General features: G+C 37.5%; 1 protein-coding gene across 2 annotated transcripts in view; it reads left to right on the forward strand.

The window, feature by feature from the left end:
• The window catches only part of PRTG (protogenin), a 136,055-nt gene that overhangs the window by 98,190 nt on the left and 24,609 nt on the right, over positions 1 to 13,256 (forward strand). For both annotated transcript variants that reach the window (XR_013827126.1, XM_079913275.1), the window contains exons 12-14: positions 10,297 to 10,392; positions 11,433 to 11,619; positions 12,307 to 12,434. Coding sequence is in view for 1 of the 2 variants with exons in the window: in XM_079913275.1 (XP_079769401.1) it covers positions 10,297 to 10,392; positions 11,433 to 11,619; positions 12,307 to 12,434 (411 nt within the window). In the remaining variant the exon portion in view is untranslated. The remainder of the gene's footprint in view (positions 1 to 10,296; positions 10,393 to 11,432; positions 11,620 to 12,306; positions 12,435 to 13,256) is intronic.

Here is a 13,256-nt window from a genome sequence, read left to right on the forward strand (position 1 = left end):
TGCATGCAGGTCTTTTGTCTCCTTAGGTAGGTTTATTCCTATGTATTTTATTCTTTTTGTTGCAGTGGTAAATGGGAGTGTTTTCTTGATTTCACTTTCAGATTTTTCATCATTAGTGTATAGGAATGCCAGAGATTTCTGTGCATTAATTTTGTATCCTGCTACTTTACCAAATTCATTGATTAGCTCTAGTAGTTTTCTGGTAGCATCTTTAGGATTCTCTATGTATAATATCATGTCATCTGCAAACAGTGACAGCTTTACTTCTTCTTTTTCGATTTGGATTCCTTTTATTTCCTTTTCTTCTCTGATTGCTGTGGCTAAAACTTCCAAAACTAGGTTGAATGAGAGTGGTGAGAGTGGGCAACCTTGTCTTGTTCCTGATCTTAGTGGAAATGCTTTCAGTTTTTCACCATTGAGGACGATGTTGGTTGTGGGCTTGTCATATATGGCCTTTATTATGTTGAGGAAAGTTCCCTCTATGCCTACTTTCTGCAGGGTTTTTATCATAAATGGGTGTTGAATTTTGTTTAAAGCTTTCTCTACATCTATTGAGATGATCATATGGTTTTTCTCCTTCAGTTTGTTAATATGGTGTTTCACGTTGATTGATTTACGTATATTGAAGAATCCTTGCATTCCTGGAATAAACCCCACTTGATCATGATGTATGATCCTTTTAATGTGCTGTTGGATTCTGTTTGCTAGTATGTTGTTGAGGATTTTTGCATCTATGTTCATCAGTGATATTGGCCTGTAGTTTTCTTTCTTTGTGACATCCTTGTCTGGTTTTGGTATCAGGGTGATAGTGGCCTTGTAGAATGAGTTTGGGAGTGTTCCTCCCTCTGCTATATTTTGGAAGAGTTTGAGAAGGATAGATGTTAGCTCTTCTCTAAATGTTTGATAGAATTTGCCTGTGGAGCCATCTGGTCCTGGACTTTTGTTTGTTGGAAGATTTTTAATTACAGTTTCAATTTCAGTGCTTGTGATTGCTCTGTTCATATTTTCTATTTCTACCTGATTCAGTCTTGGCAGGTTGTGCATTTCTAAGAATTTGTCCATTTCTTCCAGGTTGTCCATTTTATTGGCATATAGTTGCTTGTAGTAACGTTTCATGATCTTTTTATTTCTGCAGTGTAGGTTGTTACTACTCCTTTTTCATTTCTAATTCTATTGATTTGAGTCTTCTCCCTTTTTTTCTTGATGAGTCTGGCTAATGGTTTATCAATTTTGTTTATCTTCTCAAAGAACCAGCTTTTAGTTTTATTGATCTTTGCTATCGTTTCCTTCATTTCTTTTTCATTTATTTCTGATCTGATCTTTATGATTTCTTTCCTTCTGCTAACTTTGGGGTATTTTGGTTCTTCTTTGTCTAATTGCTTTAGGTGTAAGTTTAGGTTGTTTATTTGAGATTTTTCTTGTTTCTTGAGGTTGTATTGTATTGCTATAATCTTCCCTCTTAGAACTGCCTTTGCTGCACCCCATAGGTTTTGGGTTGTTGTGTTTTCACTGTCATTTCTTTCTAGGTATTTTTTGATTTCCTCTTTGATTTCTTTAGTGATCACTTCGTTATTAAGTAGTGTATTGTTTAGCCTCCAATGTGTTTGTATTTTTTACAGATCTTTTCCTGTAATTGATATCTAGTCTCATAGTGCTGTGGTCAGAAAAGATACTTGATACAATTTCAATTTTCTTAACTTTACCAAGGCTTGATTTGTGAACCAGGATATGATCTATCCTGGAGAATGTTCCATGAGCACTTGAGAACAATTTGTATTCTGTTATTTTTGGATGGAATATCCTATAAATAGCAATTAAGTCCATCTTGTTTAATGTATCATTTAAAGCTTGTGTTTCCTTATTTATTTTCATTTTGGATGATCTGTCCATTGGTGAAAGTGGGGTGTTAAAGTCCCCTACTCTGATTGTGTTACTGTGATTTCCCCTCTTATAGCTGTAGGCATTTGCCTTATGTATTGAGGTGCTCGTATGTTGGGTGCATAAATGTTTACAATTGTTATATCTTCTTCTTGGATCGATCCCTTGATCATTATGTAGTGTCATTCTTTGTCTCTTCTAATAGTCTTTATTTTAAAGTCATTTTGTCTGATATGAGAATTGCTACTCCAGCTTTCTTTTGGTTTCCATTTGCATGGAATATCTTTTTCCATCCCCTTACTTTCAGTCTGTATGTGTCTGTAGGTCTGAAGTGGGTCTCTTGTAGACAGCATATATATGGGTCATGTTTTTGTATCCATTCAGCCAATCTGTGTCTTTTGGTGGGAGCATTTAATCCATTTACATTTAAGGTAATTATCGATATGTATGTTCCTATTCCCATTTTCTTAATTGTTTTGGGTTTGTTATTGTAGGTCTTTTCCTTCTCTTGTGTTTCTTGCCTAGAGAAGTTCCTTTAGCATTTGTTGTAAAGCAGGTTTGGTGGTGCTGAATTGTCTCAGCTTTTTTTTTTTTTTGCAGTACGTGGGCCACTCACTGCCATGGCCTCTCCCGCTGCGGAGCACAGGCTCCGGACACGCAGGCCCAGCGGCCGTGGCCCACGGGCCCAGCCGCTCCACGGCGTGTGGGATCTCCCCAGACCAGGGCACGAACCCCCGTCCCCTGCATTGGCAGGCAGACTCCCAACCACTGCACCACCAGGGAAGCCCCTGTCTCAGCTTTTGCTTGTCTGTAAAGGTTTTAATTTCTCCGTCAAATCTGAATGAGATCCTTGCTGGGTATAGTAATCTTGGTTGTAGGTTTTTCTCCTTCATCACTTTGAATATGTCCTGCCTCTCCCTTCTGGCTTGCAGAGTTTCTGCTGAAAGATCAGCTGTTAACCTTATGGGGATTCCCTTGTGTGTTCTTTGTTGTTTTTCCCTTGCTGCTTTTAATATGTTTTCTTTGTATTTAATTTTTGACAGTTTGATTAATATGTGTCTTGGCATGTTTCTACTTGGATTTATCATGTTTGGGACTTGCTGTGCTTCCTGGACTTGATTAACTATTTTCTTTCCCATATTAGGGAAGTTTTCAACTATAGTCTCTTCAAATATTTTCTCAGTCCCTTTCTTTTTCTCTTCTTCTTTGGGACCCCTATAATTCAAATGTTTGTGCATTGAATGTTGTCCCAGAGGTCTCTGAGACTGTCATCAGTTCTTTTCATTCTTTTTTCTTTATTCTGCTCTGTAGTAGTTATTTCCACTATTTTATCTTCCAGGTCACTTATCTGTTCTTCTGCCTCAGTTATTCTGCTATTGATCCTTTGTAGAGAACTTTTAATTTCATTTATTGTGTTGTTCATCGTTGCTTGTTTCCTCTTTAGTTCTTCTAGGTCCTTGTTAAATGTTTCTTGCATTTTCTCTATTCTATTTCCAAGATTTTGGATCATCTTTACTTTCATTATTCTGAATTCTTTCTCAGGTAGACTGGCTATTTCCTCTTCATTTGTTAGGTCTGGTGGGTTTTTACCTTGCTCCTTCATCTGCTGTGTATTTTTCTGTCTTCTCATTTTGCTTATCTTACTGTGTTTGGGGTCTCCTTTTCACAGGCTGCAGGTTCGTAGTTCCCGTTGTTTTTAGCGTCTGTTCCTAGTGGCTAAGGTTGGTTCAGTGGGTTGTGTAGGCTTCCTGGTGGAGGGGACTAGTGCCTGTGTTCTGGTGGATGAGGCTGGATCTTGTCTTTCTGCTGGGATTACATCTGTATTTTCCTAATGAAAATAAATGACGCTTAGAAAACTAAGAACGTTACCCAAGGCTACACAGTTGGTAAACAATGTATACAAAGTATTCATTTCCCAGTCTGTCCCCTTTGTTAGATTGAAATTAAAAGCAAGAGTTATAGCTTTCTAATGCTTGAGTCTTCCATACAGTGCCTGACTTTTAGTAGGTACTTGATAAATGTGTATTTGATACCTGTGAAGTCTTTCTTGGCCAGCCAGACTTCTGGTTCTGATTCCTTCTTATGTGAAACAAACTCAAGTAGAAGAACTGTAGTGAGAATGAAACAGAAGGGGAAGAAGGTGAGGCAGGTCCTAGAGGCAGTGGAGAAAGGTAAAGGGTATAGCCATAGTAGTGTTTCAGGAGGGAGAGCTTCATTTTCGGCCACAGGTTGACTCCCTAATAAAGAAAGATAGGTTAATTTGGCTGAGACCTCGATCACATTAACTTAAACTGACACTCCAGAGTTAAGTATCAAAAGATTTAGTCAGATACGTGTTAAATTGATTTGGGCTTTCTTTCCTGCCCCTTCATCTTTATATATTGCTAAATCTTTAAGCAAGTTTAACCATAAACCAAATGCTACCTATCACCCTCGAGACCATTAAGAAATTAGCCCTCACAGCAATCAGAAAAGAAAAAGAAATAAAAAGAATCCAAATTGGAAAAGAAGTAAAACTGTCACTGTTTGCAGATGACATGATACTATACATAGAGAATCCTAAAGATGCTACCAGAAAACTACTAGAGCTAATCAATGAATTTGGTAAAGTAGCAGGATACAAAATTAATGCACAGAAATCTCTGGCATTCCTATACACTAATGATGAAAACTCTGAAAGAGAAGTTAAGGAAACACTCCAATTTACCATTGCAACAAAAAGAAAAAAATATCTAGGAATAAATCTACCTAAGGAGACAAAAGACCTGTATGCAGAAAACTATAGGACACTGATGAAAGAAATTAAAGATGATACAAATAGATGGAGAGATATACCATGTTCTTGGATTGGAAGAATCAACATTGTGAAAATGACTCTACTACCCAAAGCAATCTACACATTCAATGCAATCCCTATCAAACTACTACTGGCATTTTTCACAGAACTAGAACCAAAAACTGCATGATCTGTATGGAAACACAAAAGACGCCGAATAGCCAAAGCAATCTTGAGAACTAAAAACGGAGCTGGAGGAATCAGGCTCCCTGACTTCAGACTATACTACAAAGCTACAGTAATCAAGACAGTATGGTATTGGCACAAAAACAGAAATATAGATCAATGGAACAGGATAGAAAGCCCAGAGATAAACCCACTCACATGTGGTCACCTTATCTTTGATAAAGGAGGCAAGAATGTACAATGGAGAAAGGACAGCCTCTTCAGTAAATGGTGCTGGGAAAACTGTATAGCTACATTTAAAAGAATGAAATTACAACACTCCCTAACACCATACACAAAAATAAGCTCAAAATGGATTAAAGATCTAAATGTAAGGCCCGAAACTATCAAACTCTTAGAGGAAAACATAGGCAGAACACTCTATGACATAAATCACAGCAAGATCCTTTTTGACCCACCTCCTAGAGAAATGGAAATAAAAACAAAAATAAACAAATGGGACCTAATGAAACTTCAAAGCTTTTGTACAGCAAAGGAAACCATAAGCAAGACGAAAAGACAGCCCTCAGAATGGGAGAAAATGTTTGCAAATGAAGCAACTGACAAAGGATTAATCTCCAAAATATACAAGCAGCTCATGCAGCTCAATATCAAAAAAAGAAACAACCCAGTCCAAAAATGGGCAGAACACCTAAATAGACGTTTCTACAAAGAAGATATACAGATTGCCAACAAACACAAGAAAGGATGCTCAACATCACTAATCATTAGAGAAATGCAAATCAAAACTACAATGAGGTAGCCCCTCACACTGGTCAGAATGGCCATCATCAAAAAATCTACAAACAATAAATGCTGGAGAGGGTTGTAGTGAAAAGGGAACCCTTGTGCACTGTTGGTGGGAATGTAAATTGATACAGCCACTATGGAGAACAGTATGGAAGTTCCTTAAAAAAACTAAAAATGGGGCTTCCCTGGTGGCATAGTGGTTGAGAGTCCGCCTGCGGATGCAGGAGACGCGGGTTCATGCCCCGGTCCGGGAAGATCCCACATGCCGCGGAGCAGCTGGGCCCGTGAGCCATGGCCGCTGAGCCTGCGCATCCGGAGCCTGTGCTCCACAACAGGAGAGGCCACAACAGTGAGAGGCCCATGTACCGCAAAAAATAATAATAATAATAAAAATTAAAAATAAAATTTGGCCCTGTTGAGGAGTGGTTTTTATGCTCCTTGTCTTGAGTTTTGAAGGAACTGGGAGCAGCTCTTTCCCCTCTCTCTCATTGTCCTTCCCTCACTGGGTTTTGAGGAGGCTTGCACTGTCCTTTGTGGCTGCTCTTCCTGACTCTGCTGGTTTCCCCCTAAACCACATAGACTAAGTCTGCTGAGTCTTGTGTAACCAAGCAGCACATACGTGGCAGTGCTTGACTCAAGAAAGGCTGTAACAGGCCCTGGGAACTGGCTCCCTGTGGCATTTCACAGCGTTGATCCTGAGTGTCTGCTTTGTCCCTTATGCATCAGAGGGTCTTTGCAGAACTATAGAGTTTGAAGACTTGTGCTACTTTGCTGTGGTACATTATTTGTGCATTTAACTGTACTTAACATATTGGTCCTAAACTTTATTTTTTTACTCTGTATCCTTAATTTTGTTAATTGTGCAGCTGTTCTCTGTTTTCTTTTTTAGTTGCTAACTTTTATTGTCTGGTAATGCTCATCTTAACATTATGTGAAGGCTCTGGTCCTTGGGTCCCCTCTTAAATTTACAAAAGTAGATGAAATTGAATTTCTAGCAAATTGATGAACAATAATGAGCCAGGTTTTTCTGGGGTCTCTGGATTCGCAAACCAAAATAATACAGTGACTAGAATTTGAAGTTGGACTCATTTTTAAAGCCTAAGAGAGAGGAGTACATGGCAAACGCAGGTGACCCACAGCTCAGCTTGGCCCCCAACCTGGCACTTTTTTTTTTTTAAGCGTGACAAAATGTTTATTATAAGTTCAAGCATGAATTGACACCAGAGAGTCCATATGAAAGGGAATCAATGTAACATGTAGGACAGAGGACTTGTTCAGACTTCACAACTCACTAGACGTAAGAATATATACATCTTTGATGAAGCCACAAGAATGTAATGTGTGTATAAAGGCTTTGATCCGTAGTGGCACTTCTTATTGTTTTAAATAGATTCTTTATAGAGCATGAAGAGTAGATCACATGTGAACAAAGGTGAATGGATTTTTCCCTTTCCTTTACATTATTTTTCCTACCAGTATGTCCTATAATTTTATTTTTTTTCTACTGAAATAACTTCCAGTTATCCTGGTTCATGTTTTACTTTTTTTGTGTGGATAGAAAGGAATCTCGTGTACCCAGTGTACTCTATTTGCCTGCCTGATGGTTTGCCTCTTCCTGACCTCACATAAACTAGCAGGGGGAAGGAACCCAGCATTGGAGACTGTTGCTCTGGCTACGTGGATGATTTCCAGGTGGGCGTCAGAAGAGCTGCCTCTTCTTGTGTTGGGCTTGCTGGCGTCTGTGCTGAGTGGGTGATAGCCAGGTGCTGGCCATGTTGAGGAACCAACTCTGTTCTCTCATCTTCTTAGGACATGCAAGCTGCTTCTGACTGATCAACAACAACAACAAAAAGGTTAATTCTGGATTTAAAATTTAGTGTAAGCAGCTCATTTTTTTAAAGAGGAAGAAGGGAAAAACGAATGAATTTTAGGGCTAAAAATAACCATTCCAGAGAAGTATTTATGAAGTATTGATTGATTGATTGCACAGTGGAGAAAAGATTAATCTCTCCACCTCTAATGATAACCCTCATCAAAATCAGCTTTCTACGAGAGTTTGCTGTATCTGTGTCTGGTTCTCTGAGAATGTGAGTTACTTTGGGCAAATTCTGTTTCATTCTTCCTTTTCTGTGTCTCCTAATTCCTGATGTAACACCTCATCACACTCAGGAGGCTTTCCTAAAAGTACTCTTCTAATTGAATAGAGACAGAATAAAGAAATATGTCTGAAGAACTTCTGCAGAGATCCAGTTGAATTTCATTTATACCCGTTCAGAAGGAGTATTTGAAATACGGAACTCAGGATTCAGTTGACTAATGAGTTCAGCAATAAGAGGAAAGAAAGAAGAAAACAGATTCAAATGAAGTAGCCATTGATCTGAACAGAAACCTTTTGAATCTTAGAATTGCAGTGCTGAATGTTAGAAATCATTTCAGTGATGAAATTCAAATGTGGTTATGTGTTCCTGATAATTACTTTATAAATTGAAAATATTTCTATGTTAAAATTCATTATAAGGAGACATACTTGCTATGACAAACGCACATGTATTTGTGTAAATTTAAAGGCCCTGTACTTTGTCAGAGAAATAGCCACAAGTTCCCGGTTCAGCTTTGTGTGCCATTGGACATGCTACTAACACCTTTTTACCACAGTTTATCAAATGGGAATAACATATATCTTACAGGGTTTTGTGATACTCAAATAAGATAATGTATCTAAAACACATTTTCTATAGGATGGTCAGATGTTGTTAGTCTTCCCATCTTTCCATCTAGAAAATACAGAAATGTTCTAAGTTGTATAAATTTTTCTTCTTGTGTAATTTTGTCAAAACAGATAGAAATTAAAATTTTATATTTTAGGACATCCTTTTAATGCATTTTAATATTAAAATACATCAGTTTCAAAAATATTTATACAAATTCTTAAATTACATTAGAGAATTTAATAAACTTTACATCTTGTTTTTGGATATTAAATGTTTGAATTCAATCTAGAATTATTATATTGTTGTAAGGGTTTTTCTTCACATTTGATATATCTATTAAGGATGATTGCTTTCCCTTGTGAAATTCCCTTGGATTTATTTATGTGTTTGTTTTTTTATTATTTAGAGAAGTATAATATAGAAACGCATTAAAATTAGAAATAGACTTAGCGTATGATCCAGCAATCCCACTTCTGAGTATATCTCAAAAGGAAATGAGATCAGTACATCAGAGAGCTATCTGCACCTCCATAGTCATTGCATTATTCACAGTAGACAAGGTGTGAAAACAACCTAAATGCCTGTTAACAGGTGAATGGATAAAGAAAATGGGGCATATATATAATGGAATGTTATTCAACTTTTAAAAAGAGGGAAATCCTGCCGTTTGCACAACATAAATGAACCTAGAGGACATTATGCCAAGTGAGATAAGCCAGAAAGACAAATACTACATGATCTCATTTATATATGGAATCTAAAATAGTTAAACTCATAGAAGCAGAAAGTAGAATGGTGGTTGCCAGGAGTGGGGGAAATGGGGAGATGGGTACAAAGTTTCAGTTATGCAAGGTGAGTAAGTTCTGGAGATCTGATGTACAGCATGACTATAGTTATCAAAGCTGTACTGTATACTTGAAATTTACTAAGTGTGTAGATCTTAAATGTTTTCACCACACATATACACACACACAAATGGTAACTAGTGAAGTGATGGGTCTTCTGATTCACTTGATTGTAGTGATCATTTCACAGTGTATGCCTATACCAAACATCAAGTTATATACCTTAAATATATACAAGCTTTATTTGTCAACCATACCTTAATGAAGCTGTGGGGAGAAAAAAGGAATACATTGTTTCTGAATAGTTTTATTTTTGCCCTAAGCAAGTATTACTTTATAGTTAAATGTTATCATAAACACTTACATTTAAATGTATTTATATCATTAAACTTCTTGAATATCTTCTAAAGTATATTATTTAAAATTGTAACCACTTAATTCCTCAAAAACCTGAAAAAAATTTTTGTTTTAATATGTATGGGACGGACTTTAGTTTCTGTATTGTGTTAGTTAATGAACACCAGTAGAGGGAGCTCCACCTCATCGTTCTTGATAAATTTAGCTCTCAACTGAAAATGTATGTTTGTGGAAAAGGGCACGCGGTGAAATAAGCTTAAATAATACGTGGTTATAAACATTTTCAAAGGTACTAAAGAATGACAACTGTAATTCTTCTTACCTTTTAGGGGGAAAACAATCTCAGTTTGATTTCCATGCTTTTAAGTTAACTACCCTCAAATAACTAAACAGAAAACTTCTATGTAGCATAACCACTTGTAAGGAATCCATCAGGCAGCCCAAGCCTTTTAAAATCAAGAATCTATGTCTGGTCAGTTGAGGAAGAGGAGGAAGAACAGTGGTGGTAATGTTATTGTTTGAAATAAGGTTAAATAAAATAAAATTTTATCAATTGGTAGATAGTCACAATAGCAATGTCATAATAAGGCGAACTGCTGAGTCACTGTGTAGAACAAGGAGAGAGAAAATTTTCATTTTACTTAGAGCTCTTATGCATTCAGAAGGTTTTTAAACCAAAATCTAGAAAGGCTGTAGAACCTTTGTTCCTATCTAGAGGGCTGGGCCTAATTATTACCTGTTGGTTTCTTTATAGACCCGAGAAGAAAATATCATGTGAGATTGCTGGCTTACAACAACATAGAAGATGGCTACCAGGCAGATCAAACAGTCAGTACTCCAGGATGCGTGTGTAAGTAAGAGTTACAGTAGCTTGTTTCACAGTGTTCGACTCATACTCTTTTTTCCTCTACTTCCTTCTTTAAATTTAAGTCTCATCACTACTTGGATACCTTGGTGGTTTTATTACTTTCATATCCTCCAGGATACCTAACGTAGTATCTTGAACAAGTACGTACTCAGTAAATATTTAAGTGAGATGTATTTAATTATAAGAACCTATTTTAGTTTTGCAAGGAAGAGACCATTAGAAATTTAACTGTGGGGACTCCCCTGGTGGTGCAGTGGTTAAGAATCTGCCTGCCAATGCAGGGGACAGAGGTTTGAGCCCTGGTATGGGAAGATCCCACGTGCCATGGAGCATCCAAGCCCATGCACCACAACTACTGAGCCTGTGCTCTAGAGCTCACGAGCCACAGCTACTCAGCCTGCGTGCCACAACTACTGAAGCCCACGCACCTAGAGCCCATGCTCTGCAACAAGAAAAGCCACCACAATGAGAAGCCCGTGCACCGCAACAAAGAGTAGCCCCCGCTTGCCGCAACTAGAGAAAGCCCACATGCAGCAGTGAAGACCCAACGCAGCAAAAATAAATTAATTAATTGAATAAAATTTTTTTAAAAAAGAAATTTAACTGGGAAAATAACCCTGAATACCTACAGATACTAAGTTTTCTTTTATCTCCTTTAACCTTGAGGCTAATAATTTCATTCCAGTTGCTATTCAGTTTTATTGCTGCTGAGAGCTGTTTGGTTTTATTGCTACTAAAGAGGATGTCGTCTAGTTTTAAGTCTACTGCTGGCTTTCTGAATGTCTTCGGCTGGTAGCTTGACTTCTCTGTGCTTCTGTCTTACATTCTAAGTATTGATAATATTTGATTCCTTATCTAACTTACGGAAGAGTCACTCAGGTTTGAATGATACATCTCTAGACCACTATGAACCTCTGGTGGAAGAAAGACCTAAAGGGTGGGGTGTTATGATTTTACCGTTTTACCACTTTCTACATTAAATGTTACGCCATGTGGTAAATTAACATTGTCTTTTTCAATAGCTGTTCGTGATCGCATGGTTCCTCCTCCACCACCACCCCACCATCTCTATGCGAAGGCTAACACCTCATCTTCCATCTTCCTGCACTGGAGGAGGCCTGCGTTCACCACTGCACAAATAATTAACTACACCATCCGCTGTAACCCTGTTGGCCTGCAGAATGCTTCTTTGGTTTTATACCTTCAAACGTATGTAGCTTCTATTAATGGTTGTTTTCTTTGCTCTCCTCCCCACTCACACTTCCTTCTTTACTATCTTGGGCCAACTTGGGCTTCAGCTGTAAGCATTTGTCTCAGAACTTATCTTACTTATGTCAGGGCAGGGGATTTTGCATCTTTACCATAATCAGTTCTGAAAACCGCATTTATTTTGAAATTTAATTTTCATAAATGATTTTTTTGTTGTTGTTTCCCCAGCCTCGTGCAACAAGATTAGACAAGAAACTATCAATATGATGACTTTCAAGTAGCTAAACTTAGCATATTTAAAGAAGGAAACAAGTCAATTTTCATGCTGGCATCAAAAAATAAAGCTAGTTATTCTGTTTGCTAGGTTATAGTTAGAAAGATGCCCATCATTATACTTTAAAAGAGTGATTTGACTTAACAGTATTTCAGAAGAAATCCCTTTGATTTGGGACATTTCTATACTGTTAATTTCCTAGTTTCCTCTCAGAGAGGCAGTTTTTAGGCTTATTTCTATAATATCCAATGTAGCATTTTAATAATCAAATTAGATTGCTTTTTAATCTAAAAAATTTTTTTAAAGGAAATGAGGGAGGTAATAAATAACAGTAACCTGTATTGATTGGAAATACTGGCAATCTTTTAGAAACAATGTGCTACCAGCATTAACTACTTTATTACTCATTATAGATCAGAAACTCACATGTTGGTTCAAGGTCTAGAACCAAACACCAAATATGAATTTGCTGTTCGACTGCATGTGGATCAACTTTCCAGTCCCTGGAGCCCCGTTGTCTACCACTCTACACTTCCAGAAGGTAAAGAAAGCAGCTCCCCTGTGGGTTTTATCTGGGTTTTATCTATGTATTATACACACACACACACACACACACACACACACACACACACACACACACACACACATCACTTTGAAGAAGATACTACCCTGATTGCCACCTACCAGTCTACATGTATGTATTTATTTTGTTTCTTAACTTTTGAAGTTTCTTTTCCTTTATTACAGTAAAAATATTTTTCCTCTCAATGTATTGCATAAGCAAGTGGGCTTAAATTTAGGGTCTCTTTAGGGGGTGCTACATTTTCTAAGAACAGGTGTGCTGTGCAAGGCTGCACCCAAGTAATTTAAAATGGAAGAAAGTGGGTAACATATTTAATGACGTTAGGAGCCCACATTAGAATCTAACGTGAGCAGTAGCTTGATTCTGTGCATAGTGCAGTATAGATGATACCGGATTGAGCACCAATTCTGTAGCTTACCAATGGCAGTTGCTAAAATATTACATGTCTCTGAACCTGCATTTCCTTTCTTTAAAAACTAATTTTTATTGGAGTGTAGTTGCTTTACAGTGTTGTTAGTTTCTGCTGTACAGCAAAGTGAATCAGCTGTATGTATACGTATATCCCCTCTTTCTTGGATTTCCTTCCCATTTAGGTCACCACAGAGCATTGAGTAGAGTTCCCTGTGCTATACAGTAGGTTCTCATTAGTTATCTACTCTATACACAGTATCAATAGTGTATGTATGTTGGTCCCCATCTCCTAATTCATCCAACTCCCCCCCACTCCTGGTATCCATACATTTGTTCTCTACATCTGTGTCTCTATTTCTGCTTTGCAAG

The sequence above is a fragment of the Stenella coeruleoalba genome (genome assembly GCF_951394435.1).
Source record: "Stenella coeruleoalba genome assembly, chromosome: 2".
Lineage (NCBI taxonomy): Eukaryota > Metazoa > Chordata > Mammalia > Artiodactyla > Delphinidae > Stenella > Stenella coeruleoalba.